Source organism: Boleophthalmus pectinirostris, unplaced genomic scaffold, assembly GCF_026225935.1.
Source record: "Boleophthalmus pectinirostris isolate CB_2022bp ecotype Guang Dong unplaced genomic scaffold, ASM2622593v1 HiC_scaffold_16, whole genome shotgun sequence".
NCBI lineage: Eukaryota > Metazoa > Chordata > Actinopteri > Gobiiformes > Gobiidae > Boleophthalmus > Boleophthalmus pectinirostris.
Genome location: NW_026571095.1, coordinates 32,465,984 through 32,487,137, shown reverse-complemented (window position 1 = coordinate 32,487,137; position 21,154 = coordinate 32,465,984). Strand labels below are relative to the sequence as shown.

General features: G+C 43.0%; 1 protein-coding gene across 1 annotated transcript in view; it reads right to left on the bottom strand.

Moving 5' to 3' along the window:
* Positions 1 to 923: 923 nt before the first annotated feature.
* The window catches only part of smg7 (SMG7 nonsense mediated mRNA decay factor), a 33,138-nt gene continuing 12,907 nt past the window's right edge, over positions 924 to 21,154 (bottom strand). Inside the window, exons 9-21 of the mRNA XM_020931045.2 lie at positions 20,452 to 20,608; positions 19,726 to 19,885; positions 19,549 to 19,619; positions 19,214 to 19,370; positions 17,863 to 18,250; positions 15,568 to 15,715; positions 14,060 to 14,361; positions 12,907 to 13,176; positions 9,639 to 9,713; positions 7,777 to 7,909; positions 6,286 to 6,450; positions 4,721 to 4,848; positions 924 to 4,642 (exon numbers count right to left, since the gene is read on the bottom strand). Coding sequence (XP_020786704.2) covers positions 4,526 to 4,642; positions 4,721 to 4,848; positions 6,286 to 6,450; positions 7,777 to 7,909; positions 9,639 to 9,713; positions 12,907 to 13,176; positions 14,060 to 14,361; positions 15,568 to 15,715; positions 17,863 to 18,250; positions 19,214 to 19,370; positions 19,549 to 19,619; positions 19,726 to 19,885; positions 20,452 to 20,608 — 2,271 coding nt within the window. The 3' untranslated portion in view covers positions 924 to 4,525. The remainder of the gene's footprint in view (positions 4,643 to 4,720; positions 4,849 to 6,285; positions 6,451 to 7,776; positions 7,910 to 9,638; positions 9,714 to 12,906; positions 13,177 to 14,059; positions 14,362 to 15,567; positions 15,716 to 17,862; positions 18,251 to 19,213; positions 19,371 to 19,548; positions 19,620 to 19,725; positions 19,886 to 20,451; positions 20,609 to 21,154) is intronic.

The window sequence follows — 21,154 nt, the reverse complement described above, 5'->3', positions numbered from 1 at the left end:
GAATGAATCAAAAAGAGATTATAACATGGCTTAAAGCTCCATCCATCCATCATCCATTTTCTTCCTCTGGGGCCGGGTCGCGGGGGCAGCAGTCCAAGCAGGGAGGCCCAGGCTTCCCTCACCCTGGACACTTCCAGCAGTTCCTCCGTGGGGTCCCGAGGCGTTCCCAGGCCAGCCCAGAGACAGTCCTTCCAGTGTGTTCTGAGTCTTCCCTGGGCCTCCTTCCAGTGGAGCATGCCCAGAACACCTCCCGAGAAAGGCGCCCAGGAGGCATCCGGAACAGATGCCCGAGCCACCTCAACTGGCTCCTCTCGATGTGGAGGAGCAGCGGCTCTACTCCAAGCTCCTCACCCTATCTCTAAGGGAGTGTCCAGCCACCCTGCAGAGGAAACTCATTTCAACCGCTTGTATCCCCGATCTCGTCCTTGCAGTCATTACCCAGAGCTCATGACCATAGGTGAGGGGAGGAACGAAGACTGACCAGTAAATCGAGAGCTTCGCCTTTCGACTCAGCTCCCTCTTCACCACAACGGTCCAATACAACGACTGCATCACTGCAGATGCTGCACCGATCCACTTGTCGATCTCATGCTCCATCCTCCCCTCACTCGTGAACAAAACCCTGAGATACTTGAACTCCTCCACTTGAGGCAGGGACTCTCAAGCCACCTTTTCCGGTCGAAAACCACGGCCTCGGACTTGGAAGAGCTGATCCTCATCCCAACTCCTTCACACTCGGCTGCAAACCGCCCCAGTGCACATTGTAAGTCAGGACTTCATCAGCAAACACTTACACATCTCAAAGCAAATTTTTCATAATATTGGACCTTCAAGTGCATCTAAAAAGATAAAGTACACCTACACAAGAATGAAAACCACTATTAGACATTAATATGATAAAAAATAAACACTCTGACAGCACGTTCAAGGACAGATTTTATTCAAGGCTGAGGCGACAAACACAAAACACATTAGAACAAAGTGCCCCCCCCCCACCCCGTCTGCAACAGGGTGGACACGAACCTCCGTCGCCTCCCTCAGCTCCAGTCCGAAGTAGCATTTAGATCAAAACACAAAGCATACAATGAAAGCACAAGCACAAAGATGGGCTGCGGCTAAGTCCACTCCGAGTTCGTCTGAATTGTACAAATAGAAGAAGACTTAATATGCTCGGAAACACTACACGAATGGACACGGCTCTACGGAAAGCTGCCGGTGGAGTCGCTAGTTTGCTAAATATTACGGAAAATATAAAAATGGTAATAGGTTGCGTTCACGATGTTGTAAATTTTGCAGATTTCAGACAGGCAGAGGGTCTAAAGTGTTGTCAAAGTTGGTTTCAATACTACGGAATAAACTACCGATTCTGATACAACGATGATAATTTAAAAAACGCTCTTTCTTTCGACAAAAGAATGCGACTTTTTCCTTTTCCCGTGTGGTTTTATATCGGTGTAATCCCTCAGTCGTCCAAGTAGTTTCCGTGTACTCTGTGCGCTTAAACTTGTTCTAACACAGCTCAGAAAAGGTTAATTTCTGTTCTTTTTCAGTATGGAAACCTGCTCTGGTTTCGATACTTGTTTTAGTAATGATTAGAATCTGATTTTCGACACTTCTGACAACCAAAATCAAAATAACTCGATGGACTATTCATTGGTTTTGATTGAAATAAGTAAACGCAAAAAGTTGTTGAGGATTGGGTTGTGCGAAGTCCTTTTAACTCACACATTTAAAGAGTTTAAACTCACACAACACTTAAAAGAAAGCAAAATTTCTAAGAAGTCATCGAACTTTGTGCCGTTTTTTTCACGTGGATAGATAAATCGCAAACTCTGACCTGTCCTCCGCCTCATTTTTAACCTTAAAATCAGGGTATTAACGTGTTACCTTTTATTCCCGCTCCAAGTCACTCCACCTTCAGAGTGCCATCGCAACACAATCAGCGTGCGGTTTTCTATCGTGTTTTTGTCGTGTGGAAGCAAGAATCTTACAGCTAAACGTAAGAAAGCTTCAAATATTGCCAAGGAGAGATCACTAGATTACTTAAACATGCATGGATGACATCTAAAAACGTTATTACCTGGTAGAAAGCTTTAAAAAAAATCTGATTTCGATAATACCCCGACTTTAATGATTAGTATCTGATTTTCGACACTTTCGATGGACGATTTGTTGTTTTTGATCGAAATAACTAAACGCAAAATGTTGTTAAGGATTGGGTTGTGCGAAGTCCTTTTACCGTAACTCACGAAAGCAAAATGTTGGAGAAGAGGTCGAACTTTGTGCATTTTTTTTTCACGTGGATAGGCTCAGGAATTACAGCGATACAAACCAAAACATCTGCGTGTCGTCAAAAGTTAAATTACAGATACTCCTACCAAACTCTGACCTGTCCTCCAGCTCATTTTTAAAACTTAAAGACGGGGTATTGACGCGAAGTATGTACAGGGTTCCCACTCTTTTTCACAAAATTTCAAAACTTTTCCATGACTTTTTCATGACCTAAAGTGAATTTTCCATGACTTTACGGCACCTACATGTGTAGAATTTAGCACATTTTTAGGGCTAAATATGAAATGTTAACCCTTTCCACTCACCTTATAGTTCGGGATTATAGTTTTTTAACGTTAAAAATACAGTCAGTGTGTTTATCGTCGTCTTTTTTGAACAAAATGCGCATACGTTCGGAAATAATCATAATAATTTAATGAGAATTTAACAGAACGATGTAGTTGCTTGAAAGAGATGCCAAAATTCCATGACTTTTTCCAATTCCCCTGATTTTTCCAGGACTTCCATGACCATGGGAACCCTGTATTTACATCACAATGTTACCTTTTATTCCCCCTCCCTCCCTCTGCTCCCCACTCTAAGGCACTCTCCCTTCAGAGCACAGTTTTGTCAAGCTGCTGTCAACAATTTTGTATCAAGTTTTTGTGGAGAACTGTCGTGAATCTTCCAACTAGATCGCGATTAGGGTTCAAATATGGCCCAGGAGAGATCGCTAGATTACTCAGACATGCATGGATGACATCTAAAACCTCTTCGGGCATGTTTTTTTGACTAGGGAACCAAGTTATAACACGGTAGAAAGCTCAAAAAACCATCAGATTTCACGCAATACCCCGACTTTAAGTACTTCCCATGTGAACGCAACCGGTACGAACTTTCCGTTGAGTCCCGTTTAAGTTGGACCAAGTGCTATAAAGAAATTGCATCTCCCACAGTTTATCATGAAAAGGAAAATACGCAGATACAGTATTTCTATCAGGTCTAGTCTGAGCTGCGAAGCAATAACTAGCTTATTGCCGTCTAAGAATGTTTACCGTCACTTAGGGCTGGTCTCTGTACTTTCTTAAAAGGACCCCAACCTTCTTCTTCTTCTTCGCGCCAGTTCAAAGCGACCGTCTACAAATCCTCTGAACCCGCAGTCCGTTTAAAGGGGGTTACATAAGTTTAAACATGTGTAAATTTTAATGTACATGTCGATAACTCTGAGCTCGTTTGCGAATATACAAAAAACAAATCAGCTTCCCTCACCCCGTCCCGTATTCCTCGCTCCTTCTTCTTCAGCTTTGTCGTACGTTTCTCCGTTGGGATTGGCGCGTTGTCTCGACTTTAAGCCTTCCGGATCGGGACCGACGAAACGTTAAAAAAAAAAAAAACGCGTCGCTCCTTCGCTGCTGGTTCCTGGACTCCACCAGTTTGCTACATTCTCGTCCCCCCACGTGAGCTGGCGTCGCCTGCGAAGGCTCGTACGCGAACTTTTCAAAACTAGATTTTTTTTGTTTACCCCCTCGCGAACTATTTTACAAAAGTGACTACTAGAATTCCACTGTCCCCCAAAACCCGGGAAAGGTCTACGGTGAGTCCTAAATTATTCCGGATAAAATTGTACCATCGATTTTTCCATAAAAGTGTCCGTTACGTCGAGAACACCTCCGAACGATACGATTCTTTGTGTTCTTCTTAATGGCAGGAGACGCACTTTTGAGGTTCGCAAGCCTCCGTCGGTGAGTCCGTGTTCTCCTCCATCAGGTCCTACGTCGTCGATCTGCTGTAAATGGAGGAAGCCTTTCGTTTTTTTTTCTGCGTTACTGCTCGAGTCCATTCTCAAAGCCGTGAGGACTGAAGAATTTGATACAAGAAGAGAAAAAACTCGGCTAAAAGTATGATACAATCTTAATGTGGTATTATACCCATAACCCTCTTTATGTTGCTTCATTTTGGAATACTAGCCCAAAATTACTCCCAAAGTTCAAAGTTCGCAATTTTGAAGGTATCTCGCAAAAAATTCCTTCCAGCGTGTTTTTAAAATCCTCCACTCTTTCCGTGTGTGCAGCCGCCTGTGAACCCAGGACGGGCCACTCCTCCTGGGACCGTTCTCGGGACTGTCTCCTCCCTTTAATTGGCCTTGAGCTGGTTCTGTTCTGAAGCCAGCCTGGTGGTTAGATGCCCAGCGAGCGCTCGTCGTGTGGGCATGACGGTGAGATAAGCCTGGTACCCTGGCTGTGGGCGTGGGCGCTCAGTGCGGAGGGTTCATGGTGCCGTGGGTGCGCTGCTGTTTCTGCTTCTGCTGCTGGAGGAGGAGCTGCTCCAGAGGGGAGAGACCCGGCTGCATCATCGAGCTGGACCAGAACGACTGAGAACGACACGGACAGTTAGATATTACTGAGGTATTACTGAGGTCCGCTACGCCAAAGTGACTGAGCTGTGTTACCTTGAGGCTGTCGGGCAGCACTGTGGACTCCTCCATGGGACACTCCTGACTCCAGCTGCTCTGAGGCCAGCTGGACTCAGAGGAGGGAGCAGTGGGCAGGTAGTCCAGACCAAAACCACTCCCAGGACCTGCACACAAAGAGGAGAGCTCTGTCTTTAAAACGATCTGTCACACATGAGGTCCTTTTCTCTAAACTGCAGCAGAGGTCTCAAACTCACAGTCCGCACGATATCTAAGTTCTACTACCGTATTTTCCGGGCTATTAGACGCGCTCTTAAGCCTCTAACCCCATCAAAAAACGACCGCGCGAGCTGCAATCCAGAACGCCCTATACATGAATCCACTCAGGTGTCCCAGCACGACTTCAGTAAATTACAAAGCCGCACCACCCGCAGAACACGCAAACACACACGGAGCAGACAGCGACCGCGCGACAAAAAACACCCACAGACACACTCATCACTCCACGCCGACGAGGAACAGAACGGAGGAACGAACCGAAAAAGCGAGCGCAATGTGCCACTTCTAGACACGACTGAACAACTGAGTCACTGCGAACACGCCGACAATCCAGCGGTCCCAGACAGCACCTCCCTACACGCCACAACTGAACAAAGCCCAGAGTCACCGTGAACGCCACAAACAAACAAAGTCCCACTGACCCATCACACTGTTGTGTTTCATTTAAAGTCCGGTGCGGTTTATTTGTGAAAAAAGTTTGAAAATAGACCATTTAATGACAGTGTGTCTTATAATCCAGAGCGCCTTATAGTGCTGAAATTACAGTATGTTAGTTGTGTGACTGTAGATCAGTGTGTTGTGTATCACCAGAAAAAGAAGAAATGGAAATTATTTTCGTTCCAATTAGAATTTTAACGTCATACACTGAAAGAGAAAGGAACTGTGATTTGTGATTATCTGGAAAACTATTAATATTTTACAATACAAATGCAGAGAATTATAAATAGATAATAATTTTTCAGAGATTTTGAGACCTCTCCCGTTGCTCTAGCTCGATCCTTTGTGGAGTTATGACCAAAAACACATATTTGACCTTGGTTACCTTGATCGGTTTCAACCTGTAACATCCAGTGTGCCCCGGTTATGTGTGTGCCAACTTGTGTGATGATTGGGTGAATATTTTAGCCCACAGATAGTTCAGAAATTGACAAAATTGCCAATCCTTTATAACGGCGTGACTTTTCAATTGACCCGTGTGACCTCAACTGACCTCGGATCGTCACCAAACTTTTTTTTTGGCAGCATCGGGCACGAGGGCTTGACCCACGTACCAAATTTGGTGACAATCGGTCCATAAATGGTGGAATTATCGCGGGTGGACAGACACACAGACACACAGGGTGAATACAAAACCTGGTCAACCCCTTCAGGGACCAGGTAACAACGAACATTCTAACCACGCACTTCCTGATTATCACACAATAAACACACACACAGCAGCAGATTTATCTTGACCTCAAAAGCTGCTTATATAATATATCTGTACTGTTTACTTCTTGGTCAAATACAGGGAGAAAAGGCAAAAAGCTGAATGAATAATAAACCTTTTTTGTCTGTCTTCCAGCGGTCCACCAGGCGGCGCTCTCTGCTGTCGAAGGGGCCGATGGGTCCGTAGTTGGACTGTGTGTTGTGGTTGTGAGTGGGGGGAGAGGAGGGCAGGCTGCTGGGGTTGGACGAGTGTGGGGACTGGCTGGCCGGAGTCGAGTGGTCTACAAAGAACAGAGAACAACATTATCAGCACTTTCTCACACACATCAGAAAAACTAGAATAGATGCATCACTAATTTCGGACTTTAGGTCATTGCGCAGTGCATACTGGGAAGGATCCTCCGAAAAAGTGAGCATCAAACCGCCATGTTTGTTTTCCCAGTGGGATGCGTCTATTGACAAAGCCGATCTTTTCTAGTCTTTTAAACCATATCGCTTTTGTTACTGGTTCTGATATCGTCATATTTTAGTTTTGGGATTCAGACATCGTTAATTGTGTAGTTGCTGGATGTCCTAACAGCGGAAAACGGTTCGAGAAATTTGTTTGCGAATTCCATAAATGCAAAAGGATCTGTGTGACTGCAAACCTCTGTTCAAACTGTTTCTCTTCCCAACGGAACTGAAAAACAGTGAAAGGCGAAGGGCAGTATTGAACCACAGGAAGGACGAAAAAGGAAAACTTTGACTGTCTAAATCAGGCATGTCCAAACTATGGCCCGGGGGCCAAATGCAGCCCTCAGACAAATTTTTCTTGGCCCTCAGGCTTCCAGGTGAAATGGCCCAAATTGCCTTGCATAAATGAAAAATGAACTTTTTACTGCAAGTTTTTTTGAAAATCTACCTTGATAAAGCTCATATTTAATATTTAGTGTTTGGTTTTAAGAATCTTAGCAGGAATAAAGACTGATGGCTCATTGTAATGTGTTTAGATATGCACATATTTCAGTTATTCACTGTATTGCACTCCAGTCTACGGCCCTCAATCGGCCCTCTGCTTCGTCTGTGTTTAAATATATGGCCCTTGATGAAAAAAGTTTGGACACCCCTGGTCTAAATCATCCTGAGTTTGCAGTGAAAATTTTGTATGTGGAGCACCAACAAAGCAAAATCCCGTTTGTTAATCGAGAGGTGCAGAAGACAAACAGACTGAGCTGCACTTTCTTGTTCTTGTGGTTTTACAGCAACATCACGTCTTGGTCTCTTTGCAGTGGAAGGTGATTCTTGGTGAACAGCTGGTGCCTTTTCACTTTGGCGTCATTTCTCGAGCCGTTTTCCGCTGTTAGGATCCAACAACCACACAATTACGATGCCTGAATCCCAAAACTAAAATATGACAATATCAGAACCAGAAACAAAAGCGATATGGTTCAACAGACTTGAAAAGATCGAGTTTGTCAATAGACGCACCCCACTGGGAAAACAAACATGGCGGTTTGATGCTCACTTTTTTCGAAAATCCTTCCCAGTCTGCATTGCGCGATGATCGCAAGTCCGAAATTCATGATGCATGTATATTCTGGGATGACTTTAGTCCAGAGTGGGTTTACCTGAGCTGGCCGGCAGAGGTGGAGGCCAGGTCGTTTCAAACAGTGAGTAATCCTTGGCCATCAGCGGAGACTCGGGTTTGGAGCTGGGAGGTAGGTTTTTCCCACAGTGACTGAACATGCTGTTTTGGTTTGGCTGCAGAGAAAAGAAAGATCGATAATGGTGAGGATCATGGAAAACCAAAAACATACAAGATTAGACCAAATATTCAGTCACTCTTGAACCAGACGACAGAAAAATAACTGGATACATGACAATTTATTAAAGAGGGGGGCTTTTCTTCTACTGCACATCACCTCAGGTTTGTCAAGTTGCTGTGCACAGTTTTGTACGACGTTTTTGTGTATTTATGGAGAATTACACAGAACCTTACAGCTAAGTAAGGACGGTTTGATGGGAACAACACTCAGGGTTCCCGCTCTTTTTCACTGACAAAATTTCAAAACTTTTCCATGACTTTTTCATGACCTAAAATGAATTTTTCATGACTTGACGGCACTTACATGTGTAGAATTGATCAGACTTTTAAGGCTAAATATGAAACGTTAACCCTTTCCACTCACCTTATGGTTTGGGATTACCGTTTTTTAACATTTCAAAATACTATCAGTGCATTTATTGTCAACTCTGTCAAACAAAAGGTCGCAGACATTCGGAAATAATCATAATAGCCTAATGATAACTTAACTGAATAATGTAGTTGCGTGAAAGATACAAAAATTCCACGACTTTTCCAAGATTTCTATGACCGTGGAACCCTGAACGTTATAACAAAGTAGAAAGGTCAAAAAAGTTAAATTTACATAATTCCACCTCTTTAAAATCGAAATATATTCATTTGACAACTAATACACCAGTGACCTTAATCGACTAAACAAACTACATTATAAAAATAAAAATAATAAATAACACAACATAAGACGTTAGTAGTTCTAATATCTATTCTATACTGTCTTATTTTGTTAATTACCGTATTTTTTGGACTACAAGTCACACTTTTTTCAGGGTTTGGGTGTTTCCCGTGACTTATACTCCAGTGCGACTCATATATTAAAATTTTCACCCTGAAGCGGCGAGAGGTTCTAGTCTTGTGTGTCAGTATCTGCTGCTCCTGTTCCTCCTGTACCACTGTCTCCTGCTGCAAGTAGTGAAATATTCAGCCGAAAATGGTAATCGAGCAGCAGAAAGAAAGTTTGGAGTGAGCGAGAAATTTATGAGGGACTGGCGGAAAACGAGGATGAAGAACACAGCTTCACGGTAACCAGGTGGATGCACCATGAAACTTTCCTGGAAGTCACTGGTTGGATCGACAAAGTCTGAACTTCAGTGACACCGAAACCATCCTGTCGGGATTCAGAAAGGCCGGAATAATTCTAACTGGAACTGATGCTGAGTCTAAAGAGGAAGCGGCGCTCTGTTTACCTCTGGAGCTCGTGGAGTTGCTCAGAAGTGACAACGAGGATGAAGAATTGAATGGATTTAGTGATTTGGAGTGAGATGGAGAGTTTGTTAAACTTGTTCTGTTCTGTTGTTTATGTTATAGTTTATCTGAAGAACTGTTCATATGTGATGTTAACAGTCTGTTGTTCTCTCTTCTATTGTTATTACTAGAACTTGACTTTTAAAATGAAATGTCGGTTCCTCGTCTCCGATTTTATAAAATACATTCTCCCCAAAAAGTGCGACTTATATATGTTTTTTTTTTCTTTTCAGCTCAAAGTACACTACATAATAAGTGAGTCAGAAAAAATACTGTTCTACCTCTCATCATATATTGAAGGATAAAGTAGTGTAGTAATGATGATGCCAGGTCTATGTTGAGTGTATTGTGTGTGTGTATTTTGTGTTATGAAGAGGGTCAGACCTGAATAAAGCCCGGCAGCAAAGAGGGCGGCTGGTTCAGGCTCTCCACTCCAGGCTCCATCCGGCTCGGAGTGTACTGCAGCAGAAAAACGGAACAGACAAATGAATCAATGCTCGTTTTTACTTCGATTTAAAGAGCCTATATTACGCCCGATCTGTGTTATCACGTTGTTTCTTCATCACAAACAGACCGGGAGTTTTGTTGTGTTTCATTCACACGTTTAACACAGTTTAATCTAATTTAGTTTAATCTATTTTGGTCCTAAAAAGTTACACAGTGGACTTTGTGCTTTTGTCTGCTCTATAAGAATAATCAGTGACAATTATTTGGATATTTTACATGACATTATTGATCTTAAACAATCTGTGTATCATTCGTTCATTTGTTTTTCAAAATAAAACCAAAATTAAGGAAATGAAAAAACAACTATTTTCTTCATTATTTGTCTCCAAAACCAAAATGAAAAAACAGATAACGATTAGATTTTTTCAGTTTTCGATTTTGTGTTTAAATGAATAATGGGGGGAAAAAAAATGATAACGGTCGTTTCCTGTTTACGGACTTAAACTGCGATGTCGGATTGAACCAGGACTGAACCAGGACTAAACCAGACCGGGACCAGACCAGACCAGGACTGAGACCAGGACTGAGACCGAGACCGAGACCGAGACTGAGACCGGGACTGAGACCGGGACCTGGACTGAGACCGAGATGGAGATGAGACTGGGACTGGGACTGAGACCAGGACTGAGACCAGGACTGAGACCAGGACCAGACGGTGACTGAAACCTGGACTGAGACCGAGACCGAGACCAAGACGAGACTGGGACTGGGACTGAGACTGGGACTGAGACCAGGACTGAGAACAAGACCAGACGGTGACTGAGACCTGGACTGTGAGCAAGACCGAGACCAGACCGGGACAGAGACTGGGACCAGACCAGGACTGAGACCAGGACCGAGACCAGGACCAGACTGTGACTGAGACCGGGACTGAGACTTGGACCAGACCAGGACTGAGACCAGGACTGAGACCAGGACTAAGACCAGGACTAAGACCAGGACCAGACTGTGACTGAGACCGGGACTGAGACTGGGACCAGACTGTGACCGAGACCGGGACTGAGTCCGAGACCGGAACCAGTCTGGGACTGAGAACAGGACTGAGACCGGGACTGAGACTGGGACTCAACCAGGACTGAAAACGGTTTAGTCCTGTTTCAGTCCGTATGTGGCGCAAAAGTTCCGCATCAAAGTTTAAGTCACGGAAACGGGAAACGGCCTTTATCAGTTTTTTTTTTTGCCATTATTCATTTAAACATAGAAACAAAAACTGAAAAAAATTATCATTATCTGTTTTTACATTTAATATTCAAATTATAAAATTCAAATAATGAAAAAAATAGTTTTTTTCATTTTCTTATTTTTGGTTTTATATTGAAAAACGAATGAACGAATGACACAGGAATTTAAAACCACTCTACTGACGTGAATTCTAAATGACAAAGTGAAAAAAGTGAACAGTGGATTCTTTTCACAACACGTCCAATCGAGAGGCCCCTGTGAGAACCGTCACGGTGAAAAACAGAGAAAGAAAAAGAGAGAGAGAGAGAACTACATACGAAGAGGTTTGATCCAGGAGCAGAGCTGAGAGGAGATGCCAAGGCGTGGAAAAGTGACGGTGCTTTGGGAAAGACAATGCCCTCATCCTCCCCGAACTCTGCCAGGGTCTTAAGCAAGTCCGGGGGCAGCAGAGGAGACGACTTAGTGGGGTCCTGGCCCAGCAGAGAGGAGAAGAAAAGAAGAAAAAAAAAAAAAAAGGGGGAGAAAAAAAAGGGAGGAGGGAGAGCAGAGAAAAGCAAAAGCGTTGAAAAAAGTGAAGAGCTAAGAAGCAATAGGTTCTATAGAAGTTTATAGAAGTTTTGTGTGTTTGATGTTTTACTTCATGGGTCAGTTGTTGTTTCCTTTTTAACGAAAAAAATCTGTAATCTTTTGCCTTACTTACCTCTGCAATTTGGGTTAGAAACGTAAATTAAAGATAATAAAAGAGCTTAAAAGTCTGCTCTATAAATGTGAAAATGTTTCTAAACTCCAATCGCAGCAGAACGTTCCTCCAGATCCCAAATTTTATCATTAACTTTTCTTCAACTTTTTACCACAGAATGCCACGTAACTGAAGTACTACATCAAAAACCATTAAAATATATGCCATATATGTACTTTAAAGGGTTCAGTATCGGTACTAGTTAAGCTTGTCACAATAATGAATACTATCGTTCAGTTTGTTAGATGGAACAATCATTTTTGGGGTCAGGATTTATTTTGGTGGCTTTTTCTTTGCACTAGTTTGCACTAGAACTTTTCATTCTGTTTCTGTTATACAATAGGATTTAAGAGTAGGGGTCCAATACGTAACTTCTATGACTCATTAGATACAAACCAACTACTCAGCAGATTCATTCTGTTAGTCTGTGTTTTTGAACCATATTATACATTTTCAATCCTTTTTTGAGTTATTCTATGTTAGTGGCATGAACCCATTTCAATATTATCGTTTATCGTCTACATTTTCTTCAGCAATACATCGTACTTCAAAATGTGTTATCATTACATCCCTAATGGAAAAATGGAAAATAGAGGTACTAGGGGTGTAATTGTACATGTATTTGTGCCAAACCGTTTCGGTATGGGATGTTTGTTTCGGTGCAGGGCTGTGCACAAGTGAATTCGTGCAATTTGTGTGTGTTTACATTTGGCCACGACATGTGCAGCTCCACAGAAGGCTCGGCTCTTTAATATTCACGAGGAAACTCGTCCGTGATTGGGGAGTCAGTGTTTCTTTATAGTTTAGCTTTATAGTTTTTTTAAAGCTATAGTATAGCTTTATAGTTAGGGTAGCAATATTTGAACTGGAACTGTTAGTACTGCGCTTTACTTTTTGAAAAAAATGGTTTAATGTTTACAAGTAATTTATTTTTATAATATTTCATACATTTGTTGCATATTTGAGAATATTTTATTTAACTTATTAATATTACCAAGCAACACATTGCATTTATTTTATTTTCTCGTTCGTATGATGTTAAAATAAATTGTTGGTTTAATAAAAACACAAACAAACAACCATCAAATGGTTTTGCACTGCACCGAAAATAAACCTAACCGTGACCTCAAAACTGAGGTCTGTACCGGACGGTGATTTTTGTACCGTTACACCCCCAGGAGGAGGAATGGATTTGTGAAGCACAATACTAGTCAGAGGAGTCACCTGGAAGGGCAGAGCTCTGGGTCCCTCCTGCTCCCGCTCCCTCCTCAGGCGCTCCAGCACGGCCTGGTTACTGGAGTACTTCCACATCTCCTGGGACAGGCTGGAGAACTTGTCGAGGCCGGGCCTGGAGGGTTGAGGGTCAAACTTCAAGCTGGGCTCTGGGGGCATGAACAGGGACTGCTGCTGCTGCTGCAGAGGCTCCTGGGGCTTCAGGGGAAGTTTGGAGCCAGAACCTGGGTTCCACAGAGGAGGCGACTGCTCCTGGAGGAACTGGACCGACGTGGGAAAAAGGACAAGACAGAATCAAGAAGACGTCAAAACAAGACATGATGGAGTGGAGACTTAAATGAAACGCACACATGTTTTGAGCCATGTTTGTTGAGTTGTTCCATAGATTTTGTTTTTTTCTGTCATTTTTGTTGAGGCATCTTGGAGTAGGGATGGGCATTCGGTAAAATTTTCTTAATCGATCGTCAGTAGAATTAACTATCGATTTTCAATTAATCATTAACATTTTTATATTAATGTGGTCATCATTATTATCACTAATACTAATCTCCATAAATAAACTCAACTTTACAACATATAAATCATAACCACTCTAGAGCCACATCAGCCCGTTTGAGATGATAATGTGTTTAATGCAGCTTTGACATATTTGTTCATGTTTTACAGAAACAAAAATTAAATCTGCATGGCTAATTTGAGATTTACAATTTATGCTTACAAAATATGATTGACAAATATGTACGGGGAAAAATATTACAGATTTTTACAGAGATTAACTACAGCGTTAGCCATTTTTATGCAGAATAAGGCAGAATGATTTGTAAAGTTTGTGGAGAAAATGTTGGTAAATAAAGGGTATTACACTTCGGTGGGGTATTAACAGCTAACACATATCACCATGTTACCTTTTATTGTTTTGAAAATGCTATATTCACCGAAAGCAACATGTTTTCTAAGTTTTGCTTTTGTTTTTGAGGCTGTGAGTCACTCCCCGGTCAGATGACTATCACAATACAATAAGCAAGAAGTTGATTTTGCACATAAAAACGCAGCCTTTGCTCCTCTGACTGCTGTGGCGTGTCTCTTATCAGCATATCTGAATTTTCTAAACATAAATGAGCATGTGTAGAAAGATGAGAGGTACCTGCTGTAAGGCCAGGTGAGGAGGACTCTTGCCCAGCGTGACCTGCTGCGGAGGGGGCTGCTGTAGAGTCTGCTGCTGCTGCTGGCTCATGGGCGCGGGTCCGGGGGCCTGGCTCTGCCCCGCTGAGGCCGGAGAGCCCTGAGGGGGAGAGCGCTGCGGGGTGTACGGAGGGTGGGACGATTTGTTGGGCTGAGGGGGCGCCTGCGAGAGGAAGTGCCCGGGCATAGTCACGGGCCCCGGGGAGAAGGTGAAGCCGGGGAACGGGACAGAAGGAGTGAGCACGTAGGCTGAAGGAGGGAAGCCTGCAGGGACACACGCAAACATTACAAACATTACAAATGAGACATGCACAGTATAATCAACCAACATCTAAGGCTACGCTTACACTGAAACTAATCACCGTATCGGAAACAATCTGCGTCCAGACACGTCGTTTCTGTGTCCGCAAGTCTTCCCTATCCACACACCTTTGAGCATATTTGTTTACGTTTTACAGGAACAAAACTTAAAAATCACATGGCTAATTTGCATAAACTGAGCGCTCAAAAAACAGCTCACTACTGTGCGCTGATGCGGTTCAGCTTCTGTCGGACTAAAGGACGCGACTCAGTGGAATACGAGTGTTTTTTCTGTATCAGAGCGATGTTCTGCTGATGGTGAGTCTGCTCTGTGATTCTTCGGGTTGGAGATGGTTCATGTTAAACTTTTCAGAGATTTTAAGTCTGCAGGTCATACACATAGACCGTATACCGTATTTTCCGCACTATTAGACCATTCAATGACTAAATCCAGAGCGCCTATTTTCAAACTTTTTTCACAAATAAATTGCACCGGACTTTATAGGAAACACAACAGTGTGATGGGTCAATGGTTTTGTTTGTTTGTGGCGTTCACGGTGACTCTGGGCTTTGTTCAGTTGTGGCGTGTAGGGAGGGTGCTGTCTGGGACCGCTGGATTGTCGGCGTATTCGCAGTGACTCAGTTGTTCAGTCGTGTCTAGAAGTGGCACATTGCGCTCGCTTTTTCGGTTCGTTCCTCCGTTCCGTTCCTCGTCGGCGTGGAGCGATGAGTGTGGCTGCGGGTGTTTTTCGCCGCGTGGTCGCTGTCTGCTCCGTGTGTGTTTGTGTGTGCTGCGGCTTTGTAGTTTACTGAAGTCGTGCTGTGACACCCGAGTGGATTCGTGTATAGGGCGCTCTGGATTGTGGGGCGCGCAGTCGTTTTTTAATGGGGTTAGAAGCTTAAGAGCGCGCCCTATAGTGTGGAAAATACGGTATATGAATGGACATATATTCTATTCTCTTAGCTTTTTAGCAGTGAATTACTTCGCGGCGCACAGACCTACATCAGCGTGTTTTCAGACTCAAATGAATTTGTGGGAGCTGGCGGCACCAGATCGTTCCGTCTCTGGAGCCATTTTCAATCGGATTAGTGTGAACAAACACTGCATCTACAACAAAAACAACTCAAATATGTACTAGTGTGGACGGGTTTTTAATCTAAGACACTCACCTGGGCAGCCGTGCAGTGGGGGAAAGGCCCCCTGGTGGTGGATGTGCACAAACGGCGACGTGGAGCCGGTGGGCTGTGTGGGGGGCCCCGGGCTCTTCTTCACTTCAGACACTTCAGGAGTCTTCCTCATCTCTGTCTGCACTTTCATCTGAAACACAGCGTCAACAGAGATGAGACCAACACGCACAAACAGCAAGGAGACTTAAAACACTAAATCCCTCTGAAAGATGCTTTTGGATTTCACATTGTTAACTTGAAATAACGTATTTAGAAAAATACACTTTATGAATTCCACCTGTTTTCAAAAAGGTATTTAAGTGTTTGAGCTCCCTCCCTTCTGACAGCAATGGCAAAGTTAACAAATAAGCCAGAAAAGCAAGTCACACCTGCAAGCGACAATGAAGGGCCTGTAGTTTGGTCACATACCTCAAATTTGTAGGCACACAAATTCATTATGAATAATGAATAATAATATGAACAAATAGACTTAGGGACAGCTTCTTTCCCAAAAGTGTCACCATAGTAAACTCAAGTTTGCACTGAGAACTGTTAAAGGTTGTATGGAGGATTTTTTTTTTGTTTCAAGTTGTCAATGATAGCATTATAGACAGTAGCCTTGTAATTATGATGACCAAAAAAAGAGAATAAAAATTCATCAACTCTGGACATGGTGGGGCTAAAATTTGCCAATAGATAACGACACTGCCTCGTTATCTGTGAGCTGACAGGCTGTCAATCAATCTCCCTACGTTTCTAGCGTAACACTTGCCTGCGCCGCCGGTACGTGATTTACGTACGTCTGTCACGCAGTCCACAGACGCAAGCCGCACAGACGCTGTTTACTCCACCAACGCAACACTTCTTAGCGGCTTTTTTTGACCTATATCTTCCTCGCAGTTTGCACAAGTTTGTTGCAATGGTGACAAGAATCCAGGAGCAGTAGCCGCAAAAGAAAGTCCGTTTTTGAGGTCGCTGAAAGAAGAAGACAAGGGGAAAAGCAGCGAAGCCAAACTAAGGTGATTCTTGAAGATTCATTCCAGCGATGGCGCGACTGAAGCAGACGAAGGTTTAAAGACTGACGCACTGGTCACAAATTACTCCTGGACAAGTCACTTCTGCTTATTATGAAAACGTACTTTATTTCCAAGAGCTAGTCAAACGTTTTTCAGGACACGAATACGATATCCTATGTCTGAAAACGTAATTTTCAAGGCAAAGAAAGAGTCCGCTTGCTGCTGCGTGTTGTAGCTAGTTCATTCGCACTGAATCTCCGCGACCCTTCTCTGCACCCCTTTCCTGCTCCTGTCCCCGCTGCCCGTTCCGCTCTTCCCCCCGCTCCTCACTTCTCCGCCTTGCCTAACCAACACTGTAGTTAGTTGTTTACAAGTCATGTGCAGCGCACCGGCTGTAAACAAACCTGTTTCTGGCGTAAAAGAGGACGGAGGAGGCATTTCTACGTAGGGAGCTGTAGGGAGGGGGGTGGTTTCACGCATGCGCACATTTGAAAAAGGACAAACAGTCGCTGATTTCTCGTTCCTTGGAAAATCCTCTATACAACCTTTAACTTGCACTGTCAATGCCTACGTTACCAGTACAATTTTAATGCTACTAACCACTTTAGTCATTTTAGTATAAAGTCTGTTTTACTGGTATGTGTCTGTCTGTCTGTATGTCTGTGTACCTGTGGTGGGGTTAACACAAGTTTTATTGTATTTGTGTAGTAGTTAGTAGTCAAAGCAGTTTTAGTTTTATGATATTATTATATTTTTTTATACTGCGCTGTGTGCACTCTGAAGGAGCAGCTCTACATCTCATTACACTGTGTATAATGACAATAAAGGCTTTCTATTCTGATTCTGTTCTATTCTATTACAATTCCTCTCCTTAATTTATAACCAGTCTGACTTTAAAATTAATTATTCGTTTTATAAAATGATTAAATAAGATATGATTTTACTTATAAAATGTAAAAAGGTTTAAAACACTTTGCAAACTGGTATTTTAAATAGAGTTTGCAACTTCAGTTCTTAGTGCACATTTTAAACGTGTCCAGGAGCATTGGGATTTGAGAGCAGATAAAAATAAGAAGTGCTTAATCCAAGAATCCCATGCGCTTCTCAGCACGTTTGTAGAAGCTTTAACACGTAACAAAAGCCAGTGGATGCAGTTTGGCTGTTTGGTCTTTGTGAAAATACAAACTAAAATATTGTTTCTTGATATCGATGTGTTATTGACAGTTTGTAGTGACGTCACACATGTACATAACACACATTGTATAAAGCAGGAGGGCATTACCTGTTTGGAGTCAGAAGTCTTCTCGTGCGTGCTCTTCTTCATCTCATTCTTCTTCTTGTTGTCACACTTGGTGTCGACCTTGGCGGCTGCAGTGTTCCCCTTGCATATGTCCCTCCTCTCTTTCATGGGCTCCTTGACGGGCTCCTTGGCGGGCTCCTTGGGCAGGGAGCGGGGCGCGTCTCGGCTGGGCTCGCGGGGCTTCTGGTTCTCTTTGGAGGTCTTGCCCTGGGACATGGAGGACTTGAAGCTACTGGACTCTGTCTGGCTGGGCTCGCTGTTGGAGGACTCCTGGAGCACCTCCTTCTCCTGGGGCTCATCGATGGGCAGCTCGGGCAGGTCCGTGAGGAAGGTGAGGAGGCCGTCTTCAGACACGCGACACTGCATGAGCCTGGACACAGCAGAGCAATGGAGCTAAGCAGAGGAGCCTCAAATACAGCAGTAAAAGCCTGAAGGGACCAACTATCAAGTCTAGATTTTTTTGTGTACCAATAAAAAATCATCCACGTGTTTCTTTAAAAAAAGTGAACATTTTAAAACCACATTATAACTTTTTTTTTTTCATTTTGGTGATGTTAATTGCACTGAGACAAGTGAAACAACATGCAGCCTTGTATCTCCAGGCTTGTATCTCCACAAACCCGACTCTTATTTGGTTTCCGTGGAAATCTTGTCCCTTTGGTTATAGTCTACCACAGTATGGAATAGGATTAGGCAATATGGCAAAAACAAATTAAATATAGATTTTTTTGTACACTCTAGACGATTATGATTTTGATATATTTAATATCAAAACATACGGGTAACACATATCCCACTCACTAATGTTCATGTAGCATCATAACTTATTTTATCACACGATGATAAACTATTTGAGTGCACTGACAATATCACGAGCTAGTGTAGCACCTTCATGTGAACCCTAGATACATGTGTAACCGCACAGAGAGCAGCATTTTCTGCACTCAGGCTGCACGTATCCACTGTGTTGCCAAACCATAGACCGTATTTATAAATGGACAATGTGCCAAACAAAGAATCCATCCATATATTCGCCGCATCATTTTATTAGCCGCCGAGATCAAAGTGTGAGAAAAAAGTAGAGGCTTATACTCCAGAATTTATGGTAATCTAATTTTAAGAGTACATGTATTTGTAATAGAGTAGATTTTAGCTGTAAAAGAACATATTTAGAATTCTTTCTGGTGCTGTCTTTAAAAAAAGAACAAAAAAACAAACCCTCTCTTAAAGATCCTCAAGACTGTAGTGAACAGAATCTCTGGAAACCCTTTAGTGGTAAACTGACAATAATCTGACTAAACAAGAGCTGAGGCAGAGCTAGAGTAGAGCTTACAGAGGCTGTGTGTCTGCGATCCATTTGCCCAGGCAGACCAGGCGCTGGTGTCTGGTGTGCAGCGCCGCCTGGTGGCCTTTAGTGAAGTCCAGCATGCGCAGAGCGGGTCTCAGAGCCAGGAAGCCCTGCAGCTCAAACTCCTCAGGCAGCGGCACCACTGTGGGCAAGAGGAGAATCATGACTGACTGCAGGTGCGGGGAAAGTGGCAACCCAAATGTGAGTCCCATGAAGCTCATTCTGCTTTCTGAGTGCACAATCATCTTTAGAATCCTTAAAATCAAAACATCAAATTATAACATGAACAAGTTGATTGCTGAATTGTTGGAAAATCGTACCTGAAGAACAAGACACGTCCTCTTCTTTGGGTTGAAAGCCGTTGAGCAAGGACACGAGCCAGGGCCAAACACTGCAACGACAGACACAGATGACTCCTTACATGCACCTTTAATGATGCTGAGAGTAAACTGAGAAGCCCTAGTGTGTGTGTGTGTGTGTGTGTATGGTGCACTCACTGTTGTCTCTGGTGCACGGCTGCCTGGTGGAAGAGGCCGGGCCGCAGACGGAGCCAGTCCAGGGACACTTTGATGGCGGGCAGGGGGCACTCTCCCATCTGCTCCTCGCTCTCAGACTGGTTCAGGATGGCTCTGCTGCACATCACTCCCAAGAAGGACACTGAGAACAACACAAAAAACAACTCAGACTTGTGGTGAAATCCTGGGAAGCTGATTATTTATTCACTAGTAGAGCATTAGAACAGTTTTTTTTTCTTTATATCGATACTTGATATGAACAGATGCCAGTGTAAGGACAGAAAATGGCACTTATTTCCTTAAAACTCAGTTCACTTATTAGAAAATATTCCCAATTGTTTCATGCAACTGTTATTTATCCTTCAAATAACTAATAAACAGCATCATGTGAATAAAATTTCAAACATTATGAGACATTCTGGGCCAAAATCAGCCAGTAAATAGTCTTATTACATCCAGTTAAAAGCCCAACCAGGATATCGGCTGACATGGCTCTTATAAAATTTGCAATAGATCAGATGTTTTCTGATTAGATAGAGACAGCAGGTCGGAGTCAGATTTTTTTCCACAGACAGAATATACTCAATTAGGAGAAAAAAAAAAAGTTGGGTATTCAGCTTTAAACTCCAAATGCTGCCAGAGTTGAGCTTTAAAGTCAACACAAAAGTGAAAGTGTGTGTGTGTGTGTGTGTGTGTGTGTGTCCGTACTGAAGAGGCTGAGCAGCTGAGTCCAGCAGGTGTGCTGCTCGGAGCCCGGGCTCTGCTCTGTGTCGCTCAGCTCCTGGAGGTGGTGCAGCTCAAACAGATTGATCACAGTCAGGTGCACGAGCTGCTGAGAGCTGAAGGCCTTCTGCAGCATCAGCCTCTGCAAACAACAGACAACAAGGAGCCGTCAGACAAAGACAAGGGCTGCACTTCAATTTAATCAAGATCAACTTAGAGTCACAGGGTTCCCGCTCTTTTTCACTGACAACATTTCAAAACTTTTCCAAGACTTTTTCATGACCTAAAGTGAATTTTCCATGACTTTATGGCACCTTCATGTGTAGAACTGATCAGACTTTTAGGGCTAAATATGAAATGTTAACCCTTTCCACTCATCTTGGTATGGTATTATAGTTTTTTAACATTCAAAATACTGTCAGTGCATTTATTATCGTCTCTTTTAAACAAAAGGAGCATATGTTTGGAAATAATCATACTAGTCTAATGAGAACTTAACAGAACGCTGTAGTTGCATGAAAGACATAAAATTCTATGACTTTTTAAGGATTTCCATGACCGTGGGAACTCTGCAGTCAGTCTAAAGTTCAGTGATCAGCTCAGCTCAGTAATGTCAAACAGACATTTGAGAAACAAAATATGTGCGTTAAAGAGCACCAATTAAAATTCTTTACTAGGGATGTAACAA